A 24689-nucleotide genomic window follows, 5' to 3' on the forward strand; every position below is an offset into this window, starting at 1 on the left:
TTCCAAAGCCCACTTTTAAAAGCATTTTGTATTGATGAATTACTAAGGAAACTGAAGATACTCACCACCAAAGACTAGTGGATAAAAAATGAAGGGCCTGCTTAAAAAAGAGGACTCATCTTATTTCCACCTAGATTTCTCTTGTTTTTGCCAATCCTCAGATGAGAACAGGATTTAAGGTGTGATATTTAGTGTTTGCAAACAGTACATCTCAGCTTCATAAGACTGGCAAAAAGTACTATGCTACCTTTTCAGAAAGAGTAAGTCGAGGTGGAGAGAGAGGCACCCGAGTCAGTGGCCTGTGCTGGCCAGGTGGGCGCCTGGTCAGAAGGCAGATTCCCCGACCCTCAGCCCCAGACCCAGTCAATCAAACGCCGGCTGAGCGGTGGGAAAGCCCACATCACCTGGGGCTCTAGCTGCGACTCCTGCCGGGACAGATCCCACTCAGCAGCTCTGGCCAGAGCCGTCGGCTAGGACGGCAGTGTCACAAGGCACATCCCCCTGCCCTGTCAGCTACCTGAACATTATGAGCCTGCGGGAAACCACCTCACCTCTTCAGCCATTTGCAGAAGTGCTTTGTTATTGTTTTCCCATTTGGTCCGCCATATTATCGTTTCTTTTTCCAGTTTTTTAATTTTCTTTGTCATCTGCGAATCGACACAATTGCAAATTTAAATTCAAGGTTCCCTTATCTCTACAGCCCGCCCCACCCCCTGACCGTGCGCATACGAGTTCTCAGTTTAATATCGAGGGTACCGCCTTCCTTATCACAGGCAGGAAAAAGAACCAGACGCCAAAAAATTGGTTTGCTTGAGGGAGAAAGAATTCAGTGGGAGTATAAACGAAGAAGAAGGAAAAAAAAAGCTAAAAAGGTAGAAACACTGATCTGTATCGACCAACCAAAATACGTAGTTACTGTTCTGGGCTTGGTTGTCTTTAAATAATTTGATCTCCAAGGACATCGAGCTTTGTGAAAAGGGTGTGGGGTGGGGCTGGGAGGTATCACCTGAAGCAAATAAAGACACCGCTTTACGGCTAGCAACAAATTGTATTTAATAGAGGAGTTAACTTTAATAAAGACAACGGTGAGGGCCTAGAGATCACTAGCTTCATGGGGCACTACTGAGGGCAAAGTGACTAAACATGATGCCACTGGAGGATCAGAAGAGATGAGATGAAGACAGTACAGTAAAAACATGAACTCATCCAAGTAGCAATCATGCTTAAAATAGCTTCTTATATAAATTCCCTTTTAGGCAATACTCCACTAAAAATAGGCAAATACCTTTTCCATTTCCTGCCGGAAGGTTGTAAACAGTTCATTACTTTTTGCCATGGTAGTCTGGAATTCTTCAAACTTATCCATATAAAGAGAAAGCTACAGAAAACAAGTATAAAAAATTCAGAGTTCTAGGTAAATGATTTAAAATCCCAAGCACTTTCAAAAAGAACGTAATATGGTTAAACGTTACCTGTTATAAGCGACAGAAATAAGAACAAATGCACACCCAATCCTCGACCCCAGACATCAATGGCTGCAGTTCTAAGAACCCACTGGAATGCACTGAAACTTAGGAAGTTATGTTAACCTCACCATCTTTAGATGAAACTGTTTAAAATGTACAAATATTAGCTCCATTCCGCCAATTATAATAAAAACTGAAGTATGTGGAATAGCTATAAATTTCATACAATTAATCCTTTATGAACTACCTCCTCTCCTTATATTTGAAAAATTGTCCTTGGAAAAAGATCATTCTCTTAGAATACCACCTGCACAGTTCCTAGCTTGAAATCAGGGATATCTCTTTTCTTAATGCAGGCAGGAAAATGAAACAGAAGCCAAAGGATTGGTGTGGTTAGGGGAGAAAGAATTCAGTGGGAGTATAGTTAAGAGAAAAAAGCTGAAAGAAGTAGAAACAGCAATTTTTCTTTTAACTCCCACCCTTAAGGAATTTTTATTCTAGCTGGGAAAATAAGGCACTAACCGATAAGGCAAGCAGAATTTAGAACACAGAGTCACCTTCTCCCCCAGGACAGGAATTAACAGAAGCCAGGGGTGGGGGGGAGGCTTGGTAGGGGTCAGAATAGAATAGCTAGGGAAGCTCCTTGTGGCTGAGGCCCAAGCTAGGTCTCAAGGGCAGGCTGAATTATTTCATTTCAGACAAGGTGGGAACCCTGAGAGCCCACCTAATGTAACTGCATTATTTCAGGATGAGGAAACAGGCCTGGAGGAATAAAGTGCTTTGCTCAAGATCACACAGCACATATAAAGAGAGCGGAGAAGAAAAGATCACCAGCGGCCAAGAAACAGCGTCAGCGATGCCTGTCCACCTTCAGCAGTGCTGTGTGCAGAGCATAAAGAGAAACCAAGACCAGGGCGGGAGGGGAGATGCCCTGGGAGGGAGCGGAGCAGCCGGTGGAAAGACGGGAGGCCAGCTCTGCTGTGTGGGAAGGAGACGCGGACCAAAAGCAACGCTACCAATGGCAACAGGCCAGGCGAAGCTATGATAAGACAGCCAAAGCACGCCCCCAGGAGGGGGAGGCTGAAGGCTGGGACCAACAGAAATTTCAGGGTGAAGAGAATAGCACAGAGGATTTCCAAGCAGAGCAGTCCATAGAGGGGCACATGGTGACAGAGCCGCCAGGGCCGCTGGCCTGGGGTCGGAACAGCGGTGAGGCTCGGGCAGACTGGTAGAGCAGTTCCAGCACCTGAGGGAGATTAGAAGTTATGGCAGTCTTAGCATGGTCTGTTTTTATCAAAGATAGAACACCCAGGTGGACTGTCCCGTCAGAGTTCAACGCTGGCCCCCTCTGGGTAGTGAGTAAGTGGCAACTACCATCTTGGACTTAAGGGCCTAGATTACAAAATTGGTCAGAACACACCAATAAGACTAAGGTCATCAACAAAGCCTGGAAACGGACATGGTGAGCAAGAGCAGAGAATGAGATGGACTCTTGGGAAGAACAGCACATTTGGGGAGCAGGAAAAGGAAGAGGCGGCAGCAAAGGAAACAAATTAAGGATCAGATAACATGACTCAGGGCGACACAGATCACAGACAAAAGAAGCTGCACTGCTAACAGTACAACAGAACTGGAGCTGCCTGTGAACTCGGTAGAAGGGCCCTCTGGGGCCCTGCATTAAAGTCCATCTTCCAAAGCTATCTATAGACTTTTTATACATTTTCCACATTGATTCTCTTCTCCATTTATGTGGACAACTGAATTTATAGGGCTAGTAAGGGGTTCAAAGTTTCCTAGAAGCATTCTAGCACAATAACTTATGGTGGTTCAAAAGACTTCTTCAGAGCTTCCCTGGTGGCGCAGTGGATAGAAGTCTGCCTGCCAACGCGGGGGACACGGGTTTGATCCCTGGTCCGGGAAGATCCCACGTGCCACGGAGAAACTGGGACCGCACGCCACAACTCCTGAGCCTGCGCTCTATAGGCTGCATGCCACAACTGCTGAGCCTGCGTGCCACAACTACTGAGCCCACACGCCTGGAGCCTGTTGCTCCGCAACAGAAGCCCCTGCTCGACCAAAGAAGGCCCATGCGCAGCAATGAAGACCCAATGCAGCCAAAAATTAAAATTAAAATTAAATCTAAAAAAAAAAAAAAAGACTTCTTCAGTTTTCACTCTAAGTTAGGCTAGCTTTATAGGAAACGAGTGTCACCACGCTATAAAACGCACCCAAAGACAAACAGCACTCAAAAAGTGTGTTCATAAAGATTCAGGCCAGTCTGCATTTTAGAACTAATCTAGAGTCCTTACATTTAAAAAACTTGTTACATAATAAACTTTCAAAATGAGTAATACATTTTTTCATCAAAATGTAATCTGGTTTTCTGAGAAGGGGTGAATTGTAGGTACAAATGCCTAATTTCACCTGTCTGTGAAGACATGGGAAGTCCTTCCTGTACCTCTTCTTTGAGTGGGGAGGCATCTGCTACCCTTACTCCACACAAGGCACCACAGAGAAAGACTGCATTAGAACAAACCAAAGGGGTCTGGACTGAAAAGCAGGGAGGCAACGAAGAAAAGCCTAGGCCTAGACAGCTTCATGGGTGAATTCTACCAAACACTGAAAGAAGAACAAACACCAATTCTTATCAAACTCTTCCCAAAAAGTGAAGAGAAGGGAATACTGCTGAACTCATTCTACAAGGCCAGCATTGCCCTGATACCAAAGCCAGATAAGACAGTACAGGCCAGATAAGAAAACTATAAGGATGGTTCAACACAGGCAAATCAATAAATGCGACACACCACGTTAATACAATAGAATGAAAGACAAAAATCGTATGATCTAATAGATGCAGAAAATGCATGTGGTAAAATTCAACATAAATTCATGATAAAAATGCTTAACAGGGAATCCCTGGTGGTCCAATGGTTAGGAACCTGCGCTTTCACTGCCAAGGGCACGGATTCAATCCCTGGTCAGGGAACTAAGATCCCACAAGCCGCGTAGTGCAGCCAAGACGAAACAAAGCAAAACAAACAAAAAAACGCTCAACAAACTGGGTACAAGGAAGGAACATACTTAATATAATAAAGGCCATATATGACAGAGCCACAGCTAACATCACACTCAAGTCAGTTGAAGGCTGAAAGCTTTCCCTCTGAGATTAGAACAAGACAGGATGCCCACTCTCACCACTTCTATTCAACACAGTAGTGAAATTCCTAGCCTGAGCAATTAAACAAGAAATAAACAGCATCCAAATCAGAAAGGAATAAGCAAAACTGTCTGTTTGCTGATGACATGATCTTATATATAGAAAATCCTGAAGACCCCACAAAAAAACTGGTAGAATAAATTCAGTAAGGTTTCGGGATACAAAATCAACATACAGAAATCAGTTATGTTTCTATACACTAACAACAAAATATCTGAAAAAGGATTAAACAGAAATAAATAAAATAATCCTATTTTCTATAGCATTAAAAAAATACTTAGGAATACATTTAACCAAGGAAATGAAAAATCTATACACTGAAAACTGTAAGACATTGATGAAAGAAATTGAAGAAGAGAAAAATAAGTGGAAAGGTACCCTGTGTTCATGGATCAGAAGAGTAAATATTGTTAAAAATGTCCATACTAGCCAAAGCGCTATCAAAATTCCAATGGCATTTGCCATAGAAATAGAACAAATAATCCTAGAATCTGTATGGAACCACAAAAAACAAACAAACAAAACAAAATAGCCAAAGCAATCTTGAGAAAACAAAGCTAGAGGTATTATACTCCCTGATTTCAAGCTTTATTACAAAGCTATAGTAACCAGAACAATATACTATGGGCATAAAAGCAGAGACACAGACCAACGGGTCAGAACTGAGAGCCCCCCAAAAAAACCCACACAGGGACTTCTCTGGTGGCGCAGTGCTTAAGAATCCGCCTGCCAAGGCAGGGGACATGGGTTTGAGCCCTGGTCCAGGAAGATCCCACATGCTGCGGAGCAACTAAGCCCGTGTGCCACAACTACTGAGCCCATGTGCCACAACTACTGAAGCCCACGCGCCTAGAGCCCATGCTCTGCAACAAGAGAAGCCACCACGATGAGAGGCCTGTGCAACACAATGAAGAGTAGCCCCTGCTCATCGCAACTAGAGAAAGCCTGCGCACAGCAACGAAGACCCAACGCAGCCAAAAATAAATAAATAAAATTTAAACAAAACAAAAATAAACCCACACAAATATGGTCAATAATATTTGACAAATATGGTCAATAATATTTGACAATAATATTCTTGGCTCAAGTATTTCAGCCAAGAATACTCAATGGGGAAAGGAAAGTATCTACAATAAAAGGTGTTGGGAAAACTGGATAACCACATGCAGAGGAATGAAACTGGACTGCTATCTTGTACCAGTCACAAAAATTAACTTGAAATAGGTTAAGGACTTAAACAGGAGATATGAAACTGTAAAACTCCTAGAAGAAAACATAGGTTAAAAAGATCCTTGACAGTGGTCTTGGCAATGAATTTTTGGATATGACAACAAAAGCACAAGCAACAAAAGCAAAAATCAACACGTGGGACTACATCAAACTAAAAAGCTTCTGCACAAAAACAATCAACAGAATGAAAAGGCAATCTACAGAATGGGAGAAAATATCTGCAAACCATATATATCTGATAAAGGGTTAATATCCAAAATATATAAGGAACTCATACAACTCAATAGCAAAAAATTTTAAAAAATTTTTAATTTTTAAAATTTTAATTTAAAAACCAGCTTGAATAGACATTTTTCCAAAGACATACAAATGGCCAACAAGTACATGAAAAGGTGCTCAGCATCACTAGTCATCAAGGAAATAGAAATCAAAACCACAGTAAGATATCACCTCACACCTGTTAACAAATGCTGGCGAGGGTGTGGAGAAAAGGGAACCTTGTGCATCGTCAGTGGAATTGTAAACTGCTGCAGCCACTATGGAAAACAGTATAAAGACTCCTCAAAAAATTAAAAATAGAACCACCATATGATTCAGAAATTCCACTTCTGGGTATATCTATATCCAAAAGAAATGAAAACAGGATCTCAAAGAGATATCAGCACTCCCATGTTCACTGCAGCATTATTCACAATAGCCAAGATATGGAAGAAACCTAAGTGTCCATCAACATATAACTGGATAAAGAAGATGTGATGTATATACACAATGGAATATTATTCAGCCATAAGAAAGAAGAAAATCTTACAATTTGTGACACAGCGGATGGGCTTTGAGGGCATTATGCTAAGTGAAATAAGTGAGACACAGGAAGACAAATACTAAATACCGTATGATATCACTTACCAGTAGAATCTAAAAAAGCCAAACTCTAAGAAACAGAGTAGAATGGTGGTTGCCAGAGGTGGAGGGCGGGGAGAAAGGGGAAGATGTTGGTCAAAGGGTACAAACTTTCAATCAGAAGATGAATAAGTTCCAGGGATCTCATGTACAGCATGGTGGCTATAGTGAACAATACTGTACAGAGGAAGGGAGGGAGGGAGGGAGGAAGGAAAGTTGGGGGCCCCCATTAAGGTGGCCACCACCTCCATACTCTACCTGGGAGTGGAAATGCATGATCAATAGGCAGTTTTTTAAAATAGGTTACAGGCTCATAGCACAAAATTCTAAAGATTTTACGTTACACTATATGAAAATGCCATTTTGTAGGTCAAATAAGTATCAGCAATTTCATATGGTTCAACCTCACAAAAAAGAACTAAAATCTGAAAATTTATCAGTTTTTCTTTAGCAGGAAATTAGCTGACACACATGGGGACAGAGAAAGGGAGGAAATACGTGTGATACTGGAAGGAGGACCTGCACATAGCGGGACAAACTGTCCCATCTGCCTGATTCCTGGGACCGAGTGCTAAAACCAGGAAAGTCCTAGGCAAATCAGGATGAGGTGGTCGCCCTAAATGAAGATGAAAACTCCAAGAGGGACGTGTGATCTACTCTCAGGTCTGCTGGGAACAAGCAAAATCATCTTAGAGGAGATTCAAGGTATGTATCAAATGAACCATAGATTTTTTTCTTACAAATTCTACTACCCCTGCTGTCAAGTTACCTGCTGTTTTAGTTGTACTTCTTGTTGTTTCATTTGTTCATATTTGTGTCTTGATTCCGTTGCTTCTTTTAATAACTAGAAGACAGAAACATTCTGGCAAAATACTAATAGTCATTACAAATACGACTACAACGTCCAACGACCAGATAGTTAGGCTTAACCCTTCCGCTCATTATTTTAGCAAGAACCACGACTCCATGAATGAAACATTCTGTCACATCAATTGCTAATTACCTGTATCTTTGATCTGTTCCATTGTTAACACTTAGGAATGTAGGAATAATCTTTTATTGCTTAGAAGTACCACCCAGGAGGCCTAATAATAGGTTTACAAAGCTCAGGGTTAAACTGTTGTCTTTTAGATGAAAATAATGAGAAGTCTAGTGTTGAACAGAAAACATGGCTGAGAATCTCGACATTATCTGGGTCATTTAGAAAGCCCCTCTGGGACGTCCCTGGCGGTCCAGTGGTTAAGACTCTGCGCTTCCACTGCAGGGGGCACAGGTTCGATCCCTGGTCAGGGAACTAAGATCCCGCATGCTATGTGGTGTGGCCAAAAAAGAAAAAAAAATTAGAAAGCCCCTCTGCTCCATGAGAGGCAAGATGAGACATTGTATGGAGCAAAACAATGAAATCAGGAACCTGGTTTCTGATCACTTTTTTTTTAAAGCTGGGGGTGGGGGTGGGGGGTGGTGATGGGATGGGAGCTTTAATTTATATACTTGAGTTTAAGAAAATTATGTAGTGAAATTGCATAGTAGGCAGCTGTAAAATTCAGTCCCTGGAGTAAAATGTCACACTTAGTCCAGTAGGTTTTGAAAAGTCCTTAAAACCAACCAGAAATAGATGTATCGTATGTATTTATTTAAATATGTGTATCATATTTCTATTCTAACTTGGGAAATGACAACTGTCTCTTCAGTTATGCATAGGACGGCGCTGTCAGTTCACATGGAACGACCACGCTGTGTGAAAAATGTCTCTCTCTTAACCCTAGACTCGCACTCAGAGTGACATGTTCACATCATGAGGGCCATTCAGAACCCGAGTCTTCAGACCTGGCTCACCTCAGGGCCTAGGTTACTTAAGTGAAATCTGGGTGGGACCGTCCTCATTATCATAACCACTTCTAACTTTTTTTTTTTTTTTGGTTAAGCAGGTAAAGTTAAATTTGCATGTGTTAAATATACAAACCCAATGACATTCCACTGTATTCACAATTATTGACAGGCCATATAATCTGAGCACACATTCTGAGAATAATGCTGAGTGATTAGGATGTAGAGAATTCTGTTAAAGTTTTTCGGAAAATTATACCAGAGTAAACAAATAGTTTCCCTAGTTTCAAGTTTCTTGTTTGAAATAAACTGTAACAGTATGAAGGACACCCATGTTTGGTAAGCTTGCTATTAAATCGAATCCCCAAATTTAATGTGTTAAACACTGATATAATTCTTAAACTTGGTGGCCATTATCTAAAAAGTGAAATAAATATTCTAAGCACAGGAAAGTCCAGTCAGTGCAGGTCTTTGCACTAACTTGGTCTAATCTCTCCAGTGTATCTTCTGTATATAAAGTTAAATAGAAAGAAAAGCTAATGTTTTCTAACACACACATGCCCTTCACAATCTACAGAAAAAAACAATTAGCACAACCCAGTGCTAATTTAAATGTAGAATAAGTTTAAATGTTTTAAATGGCTTTGGTTACAATTTTGGCAATCATTTCTTCTTTTAAGAAATTGCAGACTTACAAACTCTCTCTCTCTTTGATGTTTCTCATCAGCTTCTTTTATCAGCTGTGTCGTCTGCTGCAGTTTGGCGTCCACAAGCTGTTGCTGCAGTTCCTTATGTTTGAATACTTTATCAATGTGCTACGGGGAAAGTAAAATTTCTTCCGTCACTTAATGAAATAAGGGACAGAATGACGAGGAAACACGACACAAGTTACAAGACCTCACTCATGAGGCTGCTTTTCCTGCTAATACCACCAGGGCTAATACCAGCAAGGTGCCTGTCTGCGTGCTGTGCTGGCAGAAGCCTGTGTCGGCATCCCTCCCTCCGGAGATGGCCCAGCAGCACCTCAGCAGCCGGCCTCGTACTATTTCTGCCGTAAGGTAGAAATGAAGCTCTAATTGTATCAAGAAAAAGACGGCTACGGAGATCAAACTGTTAAACCCATAATACATCATACACATAATTACTGGATATTTTTTTCTCCCCATTAAATTTTCCCAAATCTCTCAATTGGAGGCAGCATGCTGTGATGGGAGGAATGGCCCCAGTCGAATACTCCCCCTTGCTGAACCTCAGTCCCCTCACCTCGGGGGGTAGCCACAACCACACTGCAGAACTGTAAAGGCCAAAGCAATGGCTATACTATGTCAGGTGCTTGGTGCCTGGCACTCATCAGATAAATGTGATAAAAGGTCATTATGATTTCCAAGTGAAATTATTAAGTGGTTATTTATGTACAATAAAGTCATCAGAACATCCCTCCCTGACCAAGGAAACAACATTCAATAATACTGAAACTGAATAAGGCTCACAGGTAATGTGATTTCAACACATATAGCTTTCAAATGTTCTACATCTATAATGTGGCAGACTGTCTTATTAAACAACAAAACTAAAACAATAATTTTAAGAAAAGTGAGGGCTTTATAATCTAATAGAAAATTTATTCTCTAGGACAAAAAAAGTTTCTTCAACAAACACACTGTAAGAATAAAAAAGAGAGAAAAGGAAATGTTTATGTTAGAGACTTGATACACGTCAGCCAGTGAAGCAGATGGGCTTTATCTGGATGATTCAAATAGGTTTTTTCTTTTTTAAAAAAAAACGGGGAGACAATCGGAAAAATGTAAACGATGACTAGATTTTAATATTAAATAATTACTGCTAATTTTTTAGGTATGAAAATGGTATTGTGGTCACACCTAAAAATGAATCCTTAGTCTTTGTGAGGTACACCCTCAAATATATATGAATGGACTGATACCTTGGATTTGCTTCAAAATAACCCAGGGGAAAGTGATGGGAATATAGTTGAAACTGTGGTTTCATTTGCTAAAACCAGGTGATACAGTCTCTACTTTTCTTCGTTTATAATTTTCCATAATAATAAGGGGAAAAAAAGGTAAGCAAAAAGCATCGAGAGTGATAAAAAGAAAATCTTTTAAAAAACTAACAGTTTTTAAAGGGCTATATGGAAAACCCTAAATTAATAAAAAGTTTGCCTTGAAAACTGGATAAAATAACCCACAGAGATGCCACAATCTTTTTTTTTTTTTTAAATCAGCTATTTTAATCTATCTCTATAAGGGATACAACACACATAAAGAGAACATTTTACTAACTTAAAAGGCAGGGAATGTGTCATTTAAAGAACCTAACCCTTTTGTTCCTGCCCATCTGACCTCTAAAAGGGAGGAACTTTAAAAAAGCACATGATCGCCTACTTGCGTTTAATCTAGACACCACGCCCAGACTTCTCAACTGGCTTGTAGAACTCTTAGTTGGAGGCCAGTGACCAAGATGAGGTGCCACAGACCCTTCCAGTTAACTTTTTACTTCAATTGGGTGTATAAGGGTTTAGAAATAGGTTCGTTTTTTCTCCCAAATACTATAAAACCTCCACTAAAAAAAAATATCTGAAACACAGGCATAATGGAATGATAGTGTAGACCATACAGATTATCACAGACGTCTAAAATACAGTGTAGTTTGGGGCCAGGTATTTACTCACTTTTAGTCTAGATAAGGGGAAAATCTGTGCTAAAATTACAATCTTCCAGAATCACACAGAAGATGGAAGATGAGTAGTGCTTAACACTGTCTCCAAGAAAACGCCTCACGCACCCAAATCCACTGACTTCCGGGCCATCGAGTATGGTCCCCACGAGTCCTGTGAGGGAAGGCCAGACTTCCACCATGCATACACAAAGGTTCTAAAACACCCTGGAGGAAGAGCTTTAGTGAATGCTTTTGGTTCGTAGTGAGGGGACACACCAGCTGCCCTACCTCCTCCCTCAGTGCGTACTGCTCGATGAGCTTCTTCAGCTTTTCGCCCAGCTCGACGTTCTCCTGGCGGAGCTTGGCGTTGTGTATGTCGTGTTGCTCCAGCTGTGCCTGGATTTCATTCAAAGTGATTTGGAAGTGTGCAGTGGCCTCTTTCCGTCTTTCTTCCTCCTCTCGTGCCTGCTGCATATTTTCTTCCTTATTATCCAAAACAATTCCTGTTAATCGTACAGACCTATAAGATGGCACAGACGCCCACAAAAGACACTACTGCCATGTGGGCTCACTGCTTGCTGCCCTGAAGTGCTGCTTCTGAACTAGAATTCCTTCCCTTTATTTAGGACCGGAAGGCTCTCGTTTGAAAGCAAGCAGCTTCTCCTAGGTAGATAATGAGAGAGGCGCCGCCTGCCCTGCTCTACAGTAAGCGCTCTGTGATCACGCTGAGAGACGAGGAAGGAGTCTTGCCAGGCAGCTAGCCCCCTCCACGCGGGCTTCCCAAACACCCTCCCCCCTGGCTAGTCCTGCAGGGCAGCATCTGAAATCAGCCGCAAGAGGGTGATCCCTTCCTGCCCTTTACTTTCTGGGTCACACCTTCTACTCCCTAGATGGCGAGGGACAAAAGGAATCCGCATCTTAAAAGCTTAGTCCCAACTCTTGCTCAGATCCAAGTGCTAAGAGACCTTTAGGTGTCTAGTGTCTGAAGCATTACCAGTCCAATCAAAGTGTGGACTTGCCATGGGGAAAAATTACCACTCAATTTCGTGAACACCGAAATCCAAGGATTCAAAAGCAAAGAAAACCCAACGGCTCCCATATCAGGTAAAGATCCATTTCCTGAGGGCTCCTATGTTCTAGGGCCTTGGGTGCCTGCCATGGTGGGGGAGTCTCACGAGCAATGCGGCTCAGTCAAAATCACACCACAACTGCACATGAGGACAGGCCCACCCCGTGTCTCTGCCTTCTTCCCTTCTTCCTCTGTTGGTACCAACTAACTTTTGGATACCCACTGCTTTGTCTTTTAATCAGCCGAGGAATAAGCGCTCTTCTAAAAGTACTTGGCAATGGGGAACTGGGACGGACAAGGGTGGCCGGTGATATAACCAATGAACAGCCCTTGAGGACCTCAGTGGGGCCTTTTCCCTTCCCTCAAGTCTGCTCGTACTCGGCTTCTCATTTCATGTCCACTTTTCACACGTGCTAATGAACGACCTCAGTGCTCAGCAGGAAACTGCAAATTTGAGCTTCCTAAGCCATGGCTCCTAGCGGGAAAGCTGTGGTCTAAACATCAATCTCATCTAGATTCCCCACGAGCAAGTATGAGCAAGTATGAGGTGCGTTAAGAAGCACAAGGCCAAGCAAAACAGAACAGTGGCATCCCTGTCTCCAAGGAGAGACAAGGATTTAGTTCAAATAGGTACACAGTGACTATAAATCAAGCTAAGCCAGACCCTCCTGAAAAACAGAAAACGGAAACAGACTTCCCTGGTGCTGCAGTGGTTAAGAATCCACCTGCCAATGCAGGGGAGAGTGTTTGAGCCCTGGTCCAGGAAGATCCCATATGCCGCGGAGCAACTAAGCCCATACGTCGCAGTTACTGAGCCTGCGCTCTAGAGCCCCTGAGCCACAACCACTGAGGCCATGAGCCACAACTACTGAAGCCCGCATGCCTAGAGCCCGTGCTCCACAAGAGAAGCCCGTGCACTGCAACAAAGAGTAGCCCCTGCTCGCAGCAACTAGAGAAAGCCCGCGCACAGCAATGAAGATCCAGCACAGCTAAAAACAAATGTTAAAAAATTGAAAAAGAAAAACAAAAGGAACCAACTCACCTTTAACGTCTTATTGTGACGCTGAAGTTCCCTGCAAAGAGACTCGAGTTTGCTTCTTGCCAAGATAGCCTTGCTGTGTTCACTCTGCAACTGAACTTTCTCTTTCACGATCTGGGCTTGCTTCTTCTGCAGAATCTTCACTTGCTTCTGAACGTTCCTGCTCTCCTCCAGCTAAAAGTAATAAGCACTTTACATTTAGGAAATACAGCGAAAACCTTTGAGTTATGGCTGGAAGAATTACAATAAGAACTAAGGAATACATTTCCAAAAACCCACAGTATTGTAGTGTAATATTTTAACTGTTTCATGCCATGCTGCCCTGCCAACCTTCTCTTTTCCCATTATGATAGGAAAGTAAGCAAATGATTTAGGGTAGGAAAAAAACAATCTTAATCTCTTTATTTATTTATTAAAAACAAAAAAAATGACGTTTTTGGACTTTTTAGGAATCGACACCAGAAAGTTTTACTTTCTTGAAAAACACACTCAAGCTACTTTTTTGAAACAATCCTCCAAATTAGAACTCAATAAGCAGCACTCAGTTCTTTGCAAGTGAGAGGGGGCGCACTGCAACTGTAGGTTTGGAGCAAATGCATCTGTTTCAAGGTTACAGCAACACTAACAGATAAGATGGCAGCCTTACTGACCTGTTAACTGGAGAAGGAAAGGATGCTGAGTCACTATTTCAAGAGCAAGAGCGACACCTTGTGGCCTCTCAAAACATACCACACATCCTTACAGGCGAGATGCTTATAGCTATTAAAAACACCTTTACAGAAATCCCCCCGCCAGAAAATAATTTTGTTTTTGTAAAATACTCTCGTAAAGTAACCTTACTCAGGACCGTGGGCTGCAGGATCTGCACACACTATCAGTAACTCCACCGAGGGCTGGAACTCCCCCCACCCTCCCCGGATTCAAGGTAACCACAACCCTGAATCCTGGGGTCACTACTCCTTTGCTCTCCTCTGTATTTTATGTCATCCTTGTGTGTGGTCCTAAAAGAAATCGTTTTGTTTTTTGTTTTTGCATTTTTGCGGTACGCAGGCCTCTCATTGCTGTGGCCTCTCCCGCTGCGGAGCACAGGCTCCGGACGCGCAGGCTCAGCGGCCATGGCTCACGGGCCGAGCTGCTCCACGGCGTGTGGGATCTTCCCAGACCGGGACACGAACCGTGTCCCCTGCATCGGCAGGCGGACTCTCAACCACTGCACCACCAGGGAAGCCCAAGAAATCGTTTTGATTGTAGTTGTTCTGACTTTATTGTGGCTACTGCAACTGAAAAACCAAAATTTAAATTTTCTTTAATTTAAATGAACTCAAGGGACTTCCCTGGTGGTCCAGTGGTAAGGAATCCGCCTTACAGTGCAGGGGACTCGGGTTCGATACCTGGGCCAGGGAACTAAGATCCCACATGCCACGGGGCAACTAAGCCCGCACGACACAACTACTGAGCTTGCATGCCTCAGCTAGAGCCCACGTATTGCAAACTGCAGAGCCCACGTGCCACAACTACAGAGCCCTCGTGCCCTGGAACCTGCGCACCACAACTAAAGAAGAGAAAACCCGTACGCCACAACTAGAGAGAAGCCTGCACACTACAACGAAGAGCCCAGGTGCCGCAACAAAGATCCCGCATGCTAAGACCCAACGCAGCCATAAATAAATAAGTAAATAAATATTTAAAAATTAAAATAAATGAATTCAAGATTAAATGGCCACATATGACTAGTGGCTACCATTCTGGACAGCACAGCTGAAGATTACACTGCTAGGATTCATTCAGATTGTTTGCATGTAGCTACAGAACAGGGACCAGCAAACTTACTCTGTAAATGGCCAGAAAGTAAATATGTTAGGCTTTGCAGGCCATAACATGTCGGTTGTGTTGTCACTGTCTTTTAAACAACACTTTTAAACAACAATTAAGTAAAACCATTCTTAGCTTGTGGTCAGTACAAAAACAGGCCTTGCTGGCTTTGGCCCTCAGATTGTATGCTATTTCACTTTTTTAAAACTATGCAAGGGGTTTCCCTGGTGGCGCAGTGGTTGAGAGTCCGCCTGCCGATGCAGGGGACATGGGTTCGTGCCCCGATCCGGGAAGATCCCACATGCCACGGAGCGGCTAGGCCCGTGAGTCATGGCCGCTGAGCCTGCGCGTCCGGAGCCTGTGCTCCGCAACGGAAGAGGCCACACCAGTGAGAGGCCCGCGTACTGCAATCAATCAATCAATCAATAAATGTTCTGTTGCACATGACAATGGAACACTGTTTTCCAGAGTGGCCAGCACATTAACTCGCACACCAGCAATTTTTAAGAAATCATGTAGATGCACTTCTCCAAAAACTTCATACGATCACAATTCTTCCTTTATGCCACTTACACTGGACATAAAATAGCATGTTGCTATGGTCTTGAGTTGCATTTCCCTGTATTCATAAGATCGAACATCCCTTGTATGTTTACCTTTACATTAAGATATCTTCGAATCTTGATGTTTCTCCACTTCTATGAAATGCCTCTTACACATCTCTTGCCCAGTTTTCCATTGGGTTAACTGTCCTTTTTGTATTCATTTGTAGGTGTTCCTTAGATATTCCTCACATTGAATATTCTACTGGTTATTATTTGTTGGAAATATGTTCTCCCCAGTTTGTAATGTGTCTTCTCACTTTCTTTTAAAATGTCGTTTGATGAATAGAAAGTCTTAATTTCAATACAGCCAATTTCTGAAATCTTTTCTCTGGTAGTGCTTTTTGTGTCATAAGAAATCCTTCTTTTAATTCAAGTTTGGAAAAATATTCACCTATTAATATATTTAAATAAAGCTAAATGATACCTAAAATTTTCATTTAAGTCCTTAATCCCTGTATATGGTATTCAAGGATCTAAATTCATTTTTCCCCCATAAGGATATCCACTTTTTAAGCTCCATTAATTTCTTAAGGATTGTATAATTCTCCCCTAAATGCAACTACAGATTCCATAAAATGCTCCTCAAAATCCCCAAGGGGTGTTTTCTTCCCATGGAACTAATAAGTTGAATCTAAAATTTTATAGAGGGTAAAGAGTCAAGAACAGCCAAGATACTTCTGATGAAGAGAAGATACACCTACCCAACCAGAAAATCAAGATTGCTTATTACACGATAATAATCTACACAAACTAAGGACCGTGTTACAGGCCTAATGGGATCCACACTTAGCAAGTGAAATGTGACAATTTCATAAACCCATGTTATCTGGTGAACGTGGCAGCCACAAGATCTCCCCAGAGGACAATCCCCATCACAGCGCAGGCACCCGTCCAGCTGCTCTACAGGACTTTCCTACCTCTCTGAGCCACAAGCACCAGTGATGTCAGACGATGCTGTCACCAAAAGGACAGAGGACAGTGATGGCAAAAGGGAAGTTTTCGGAATAATCCTCGGGAAGAGCCTACTGCCTTGATAGTCTCACTGCTATATAACCTATATGCTCTACCTTTTAAAAGAAATGAGTGTTGTTTCAAGAAACAAAGCTTTATAACATTTTCTGAAAACAGTACACGTTTCGTCCTTCATATGCTCAGCACAAATCTAAATCAAAGAGAGGTTGCTCACTAAGCAAGTCTTCAATGTGTCACATCCTAAAATGAATGTAGCGATGATTACTGGTGCTTTAAAAGAATTAACCATACCCTCCCCCTCCCCCCCACACACAAAACAAAGGCCACAAACAAAACGCCCTAGACCCTTGCTGCTTAAAAAGTGTGATCCAAGGGGTAAGAGTATCATCATCAACCTCACCTTGGAACTTGTTAAAATGCAGACTCTCAGGCCCCAGACACAGTGAATCACAACGTGCCTTTGAACAACAGAAGTCCCAGCATCTGTGTGAGTCTAAGAAGGACTGCTCTAGGCCACTGTCTGCCCTTTCTTCTCCTAATCCACGTGTGACTGTCTGCTGTTGTCCCAACAACACTGGGTCAAGTAGCTAACCTGCTACACTGCTTTTTTTTCTTTTACTCTTTTCTCCATTTTTTTTCTTTTCCCTTTTTTGTTTTTGTCTTCTTTTTCTACCACTTCTCACATGATTCTCTTCATGTGGATGGAACCAATAGGGACTGTCTTCCACAGCCAATGGAAGTGTTCCTTTCCTGAAGCCAACAATCTGACCTTGTGTTTTCTGCCATCTTTGTATTTGTGACTGTTCTAGGCTATTTTCATTGATGCATGGGGTGTCCTGCTGCTCTGAACAGAAGGTGCCAGACTGCTGAACGCCAGCTAAGTGGGGGTATTCATGGACCCCTTTGTAAACTGAAGGAAAATATAACTGTAATTGAGTAATAATTCATTTTCAAAGCTGGTCACTGATAAAAATTAGCGTTTACAACACGGAATAACTGCTTTAACAACAGACGAAAATGCATCAACATTGTCCATGATAATTCACCTAAGTATTTCACAAAAGATATTAACTTAGCATATTAGAACCATTCATTCTAAAAGCTTCCCACAACCCTTATTTCAAACGGTTCAATGGCTTCCCCACTCTTCAACTTAAAGAGGACAGCAGTGTTTCCATATTGAGACTGCTTTCATAATTTGACAAAGAGAATTAATGCTACTTGAAATAACTCAGGCACAGAACAAATGAGGTTAATTTCTTTGGAAGATGGAAAAAGGAATGCCTGGCGCATATGAGATACTAAATAAATACTTCCTGAGACAGAGTATTGTTTTAGTAGACTATTTCACCTAACTCACAATTTCAGTCACAATGGTTAGAGCCTTTATCTCTAGAATTCCCTTGGGAAAAGTTAACTACAGGAACCACTACACTCCAACTGACTGGCATTTAAAGCAACACAACACAAGACTGAGTTTTAGAAAACCTACGCTGTACCTTCAGCATTATAATGCTCTATATATGTAACACCTTACAAAATGAAGTCATACAAGCAACAAAAAGCCCCAAGAAATCAGATTCTCCTCTTCAATTCTGGAGTAAAGTATAATTTTACATGTAAAGCTACATCAAAAGCTACATCATATTTTAAAAAGCTTATCAAGCACATACACATTTTGCTATACTTTATATGGACCTCACTCCCTTGATTTAATACTCACAAGATCGGCATATTTCTTACAGAGAGCTGCCAGCTTTTCTTCTGGAGTTGAAAGGGTGTTTAGGGCTTGCATCAATAATAAGACTTCTTTTCCTGATGATTAACAAGATAAGAAATAAGTCCCAGAAGAAGAATGAGATCAACCTGTAAATTCTAAATAACACTTCCTATGTTCTGACATCCAGAGTAAAATAATTTATGCCTATAACTAGAAATAAGAGATTTACTAGCTAAATTAAGAAAGCTATTTTTAAAATCTGGATCAGCAGGCACCCCTTCCTCCCCATCTCCACCCCAAATTTCTTCACTCACTAACACTGCGAGCTATTTGTGAAAAGAACTCTTGCTGAAGGCTTAAAAATTCCCTTGCTTAACCACTGATATTCAGGTTAAGACAAAGGGCAGAATATTTTTATATGCTTCCTCCTAACCAAGTACGAATATAGAAGGAAGTTCAAAGGCAATTTCGGGTGGTACTCTCCGCCTATCTAAGACGCTAAGACGATCATTATCACCGGTGACACAGATCTTTTCCTTTGAGCAATTTAAATAACTTCTGATGACTTAGTAAGCATATTATGTGTTAACCAAATTTAGTGTAAAAAAAAAAAAGAAGAAGGATGTCAAGATGGCACTTCTCTTGGGAAAAAGAGCTGAACAGTATTTTAAGGACTCTGGCAGTGAGAAGCAGGTGACTGAGACAGGATGGAACAAATGGTGTTTTAAAATAAGTGATAAGTTTTATTTCTTCAGCTGGGTGGTAGGTACCATTTTTATTTTTTTAAACGTTCACTCTTCATGAAGAGTATTTCATTAAAAATACATATGTGATGGCAATTCCCTGGTGGTCCAGTGGTTAAGACTCCATGCTTCCACTGCAGGGGGCACAGGTTCAATCCCTGGTTGGGGAACTAAGATCCCGCACGCTGTGCAGCATGGCGAGAAAAAGAAAATAAAAGTGAAAATGACTCTGACTTTGGTATATGGTGTTCAGATTGCTATGAGGAAAACAAGCAGGCTAACTTCAAAACAGAATCCTTTTCCAACCACAGAAAATTTTAGCAACAAATCCCCTCTCGTTTGGCCCAAGGCCAATAAGAATTTTAAGAGAGATGACAAAATATGATTATTGAATATGATTAGAAATAACAGTAAGGTAACTTGCAATTTTTATGAAGATTTTAAAACTCACACTCTACCTGGTTTTTTCTGAGATACAACTCACATACCATAAAATTCACCCTTTTAAAGTGTGCAGTTGAGTATAATCACTAAGTCGTACAACTATCACAACTGTCTAATTTCAGAAACCCCATGCCCATGAGCGGTCACTCCCCAGACTCCCTCCTCCAGGTCCCTGGCAGCCACTACTCTACTTCCTGTTTCCATGGATTTGCCAATTCTAGACATTTCATATTAAGTGGAATCATAATTTGCTGTCTTTTGTGTCTGGTTTCTTTCACTTAGCATAATAGTTTAAAGCTTCACCCACAATGTATGAAGACTTCATTCCTTTCTACCACTGAATAATATTCCATGTACAGACAGACCACATTTTGTTTATCCACTCATCAGCTGATGGGTAACTGTGTTGTTTGGACTTTACAGCTATCATGAATAATGCCGCCTTGAGCGCTCCTGGACACGTTTTTGTGTGGACACGTTTTCAACCCTCTTGGGAATATAACTAGATGTAGAACTGCAGGGTCGCATGGTAACATTATGTGTCACTTTTTAAGACTCCTCCTGCTTTTACACATTTAACTGGGGCTGCTAATATTGAAGAAATCTGTCTTGTTCGTAAGGAATTAAAAATTTATAGAAATATGAAAAATAATTTTAAGTTTGCCAAGTTAACAGAAAATGGGTATAATACGAAGGATCACTCCAACTCAGCATATAGAAAACCAAACAAATTTAAACACTGTTAATCTCAGGTAGAATAAGTATAAAAAACGTAGGGGCAACCAGTAAGCTTAAAATAAAAGGGGAATTCAGATTTCCTAATGAGATTTACCATACCGCATTCTTCATCCTGAATCTCAAACACAGAAGAAAACATACCCTTGAAAACCAGTCTTAACCCACTTCTTGAACTTCACCCAACGTTATATCGTCTCTAAAGTTTTGTGACTAGGTTTAAAATAAAATGATCAAATAAATATACAGTTTTCACAGTAAATTTTGGTCAGACTACATTAAAGATGCAAAGAGGGCAAATCAAATACTACTTCCGTCTGGGACTTCCCTGGTGGTCCAGTAGTTAGGACTCCGCGCTTTCACTGCCAAGGGCGTGGGTTCAACCCCTGGTCAGGGAACTAAGATCCTGCAAGCCTCATGGTGAAGCTGGGGGTGGGGACTACTCCTGTCAAATTGGCCCCAGATTTTTTTCACGAAAGCCCATTCTTGACTACTGAGAGAGAAGTAACCTCCTCCTCTGCTGTCTCGGGCCCCCCAGCACGTCACTGCAGCAGACAGGCTGCCTGCCCCACTGAAGACAACAGATGTGCCAGCTGAGCAACATCGCCCCCGACGCTGGCCATGTTCATCATCACCTGTGCTGCGGACAATACAACCCAAAGGAGCAACGTGTGAAACATGCAACCCCCAAGCTGAGGTTGTTACCTAAGGTTTTGTCTTTGTTCCTGTCGCACTCTGAATCTTGCTGACCATCAGGGGGATCTGTTCGAGCCTCTCGCCCAGGAATTTCCTCCCTTGACTCTCGTGTGCAGTACTCTGGGCTCACCAAACTCCTGCCCTTCGTGATAAAGTCACTGTGTGCATCCTCTTCCAAGGAATGCTTGTTACTTGTGCCACCACAGTGTGAGCCTTGATGCTGAAGAATATCATTGGACTGGGAGTTACGCAACATATCCGTTTTCACCCCTAGCCCGCACATTCCAGCTTCTTCCATTGTGCCAATCACAAACTAGAGGGAAGGGGAGAGGAGAAAAAAAGATGGGAAGGGGGGGTTAAATTAAATGTAATCAATGTTTACAATCCATCACACACCACAGGTTGACAGCTTTTTCCTTTCTTAGTCGTTTGCGAAACCGATGTAAACGTGGTAATTTCTAAGTTTCACTGAAAGGTGACCTCACTGTAAATAAGAAAATTAAAGTTAAGATGGCCAAAAAACACACGAAAAGATGCTCAATATCACTAATTATCAGAGAAATGCAAATCAAAACTACAATGAGGTATTACCTCACACCAGTCAGAATGGCCATCATCAAAAAATCTACAAACAATAAATGCTGGAGAGGGTGTGGAGAAAAGGGAACCCTCTTGCACTGTTGGTGGGAATGTAAATTGATACAGCCAATATGGAGAACAGTATGGAGGTCCCTTAAAAAACTAAAAATAGAACTACCATATGATCCAGCAATCCCACTACTGGGCATATACCTTGAGAACACCATAATTCAAAGATACATGCACTGCAGCACTACTGACAATAGCCAGGACATGGAAGCAACCTAAATGTCCATCAACAGAGGAATGGATAAAAGCAGATGTGCTACAATATATACAATGGAAAGAATGAAATGCCATTTGCAGCAACATAGATGGACCAAGAGATGATCATACTGAGTAAAGTAAGTCAGAAAGAGAAAGACAAATATCATATGATATCGTTTATATGTAGAATCTAAAAAAATGGTACAGGGCTTCCCTGGTGGCGCAGTGGTTGAGAGTCCGCCTGCCAACGCAGGGGACACGGGTTCGTGCCCCGGTCCGGGAAGATCCCACATGCCGCGGAGCGGCTAGGCCTGTGAGCCATGGCCGCTGGGCCTGTGTGTCCGGAGCCTGTACTCTGCAACAGGAGAGGCCACAACAGTAAGAGGCCCGCATACCACAAATAAATAAATAAATTTTAAAATGGTATAAATGAACTTATTTACAAAACAGAAATAGACTCACAGATGTAGAAAACTTACGGTTACCATGGGGGAAAGGGGGGGAAGGGTAAACTGGGAGGTTGGGATTGAGAGATACACACTACTATATATCAAAATAGATAACTAATAAGGACCTACTGTATAGCACAGGGAACTCTACTCAATACTCTGTAATGGCCTATATTGGAAAAGAATCTAAAAAACAGTGGATATATGTGTATGTGTAAGTGATTCACTTTGCTGTACACCTGAAACTAACACAACATTGTAAATCAACTATACTCCAATAAAAATAAAAATTAAAAAAAGAAAGAAAATTAAAGCTAAAACAAATCACAGAACTCAGTGGTACCAAAGGAAGCAAGAAATGCCATTTAGTTGTACATCTAAACTTGTTTCAAAAAAAAAAGTATCAAGTTGTGTTAGTGCCCTAGCCAATAAAAAATAAACATATTTCCTTATAAAAATTCACCACTTAAAATAATTAGCATCTTAAAAGACATGAAATTATCCCAAGTTAACGAATGTTAATTATTCTGGTCTTGGCCTCTAGGACACAGTACAGCAGAGATGGCTCACTGGCTGTACAGCAGAAACCCAGGATCCTCCACAATCCTGTGGAGCCGGGACTGGTGGCCAAGTGCTCAGACCGGCCGACACTTCCCAGCCCCTTTCATCTGGCCGGGACTCCCATGCAAAGTTGCCACCAATAAAATGTGAGCCCAAGGAAGGACTTTTCCTTCTGCAACAAAACTTTTTTTAGAAGCACACATTCTTTCTCCTCCATCTCTTTCCCACTCTGGCTGGACGCAGAGGTCTCCAAGACCCCAAGAGATGGCAGAGCCACAGGATGAAAGCAGCCTGCATCCCTAAAGCTCACATACCTATACAAGGAAAGCCATCCGTCTTACTAAGAACACCCACACTGGGCTATCAGATGAGAAAGAGAATACCTTTCTTTCTTATAAAGCCACAGACATTGTGAGAATTAGGTTTTAAACAGCTACCCCTGCCCTAACAAATACAGACAGCAGGCATGGGACAGACAGCTTCATTCTAGTATTTTATTCTCCATCAGTACTTTAAACTTCCCCTCTCTTCTATCATACTGTTAACCCATTTACTTATGGGGTGGTGTGTGTTTTTCCCCTGGTTGACACTACTTGGTCATATGATGGGGCACAAACTTAAATTCTGTATATTTCCTCTCTGCGTGAAAGAGGGCCTCTTCCTTTTTTGAATAACATAACTGATGGGGAGGTGGCTAATACCTTTCTCTTATTACAAGTGGACAAAAGCTACTCTACAAAGTTAATAGGAAAAGAGAGATTTATTTTTTCAAGTTACAACAGTATCCAGCTGAAGAAATGAAGATAATTTAAAGTATCGAAGTAGCAGAGTATGGGGAGGTTAAGGGAACTAAATCCGCATCTTTTATAGTCCAACATTGATAAATCAAGTACTGTGCTTTTGCAAGAACAAACTGGTGCAGCCACTTTTAAAACCTTTTGCAATATGGCTACCTTCCAATCCAGTTAATTCTACCCCTAGGATTTTACCCTAGTATGTACAGATGTGCAGCCAAAGGCCAAGAATGTTTAAAACCACACTATTTGTAATTGCCCCCAAATGAAATCAACCCAAATTTCTATCAACAGAAGAATGGATGCATTGTGGTGTGTTCATATCATCCAGCAGTGAGAACGAAGTACTGCTAGATGCAGCAACAGGGATGAGTCTCATAGAATTTTGTGAGGAAGGTGCCAGAAGAAAACATACTACAGGAAACCATTTACATATAAAGTTCAGAAACAAGCAAAATTAATCAATGGTGCTAGAAATCAAGATTGTGTTCACCGCTGGGGGTGGGGCCTTCTGGGGTGCTCGGTAATAGTCTGTTTCTTGATCTAGGTGGGGTAACGTAGATGTTCACTTTGTGAAAATTCATTAAGCCTAAACCTTTATGATTTGGATACTTTTCTGAATGTATGTTTTACTTCAATAAGGTTTATTTTAAAAGTTGTAATTTATATATTATTCCAGCATTATGAAGAACCAAAACAGAAATATTTTCCTCTGGGGAGAGAGATTAGAGATGCATTCTTTTCTGATACTACTTTTTAAAAAATGTGCCTGTTACACTTTTTCTTAAAAAAATTAATGCATTAAGGAGAAATGCGTTGTTTAGAGTTATGGTTTGATGCTACACTCAAATTCTTTCCAAAAAATTCTCTTCCATACGTAATGCAGTC

The 24689-nt window shown here is 41.5% G+C and overlaps 1 protein-coding gene across 1 annotated transcript in view; it reads right to left on the reverse strand.

Moving 5' to 3' along the window:
- Nucleotides 1-21460, reverse strand: part of TXLNG (taxilin gamma) — a 25104-nt gene extending 3644 nt beyond the window's left edge. Inside the window, 8 exon segments of the mRNA XM_024740311.1 lie at nucleotides 552-647; nucleotides 1286-1378; nucleotides 7583-7657; nucleotides 9336-9455; nucleotides 11605-11799; nucleotides 13428-13598; nucleotides 18537-18628; nucleotides 21161-21460. Coding sequence (XP_024596079.1) covers nucleotides 552-647; nucleotides 1286-1378; nucleotides 7583-7657; nucleotides 9336-9455; nucleotides 11605-11799; nucleotides 13428-13598; nucleotides 18537-18628; nucleotides 21161-21449 — 1131 coding nt within the window. The 5' untranslated portion in view covers nucleotides 21450-21460.
- Between the last annotated feature and the right edge of the window lie 3229 nt (nucleotides 21461-24689).

The sequence above is a fragment of the Neophocaena asiaeorientalis genome, unplaced genomic scaffold, assembly GCF_003031525.2.
Source record: "Neophocaena asiaeorientalis asiaeorientalis breed wild unplaced genomic scaffold, Neophocaena_asiaeorientalis_V1.1 scaffold657, whole genome shotgun sequence".
NCBI lineage: Eukaryota > Metazoa > Chordata > Mammalia > Artiodactyla > Phocoenidae > Neophocaena > Neophocaena asiaeorientalis.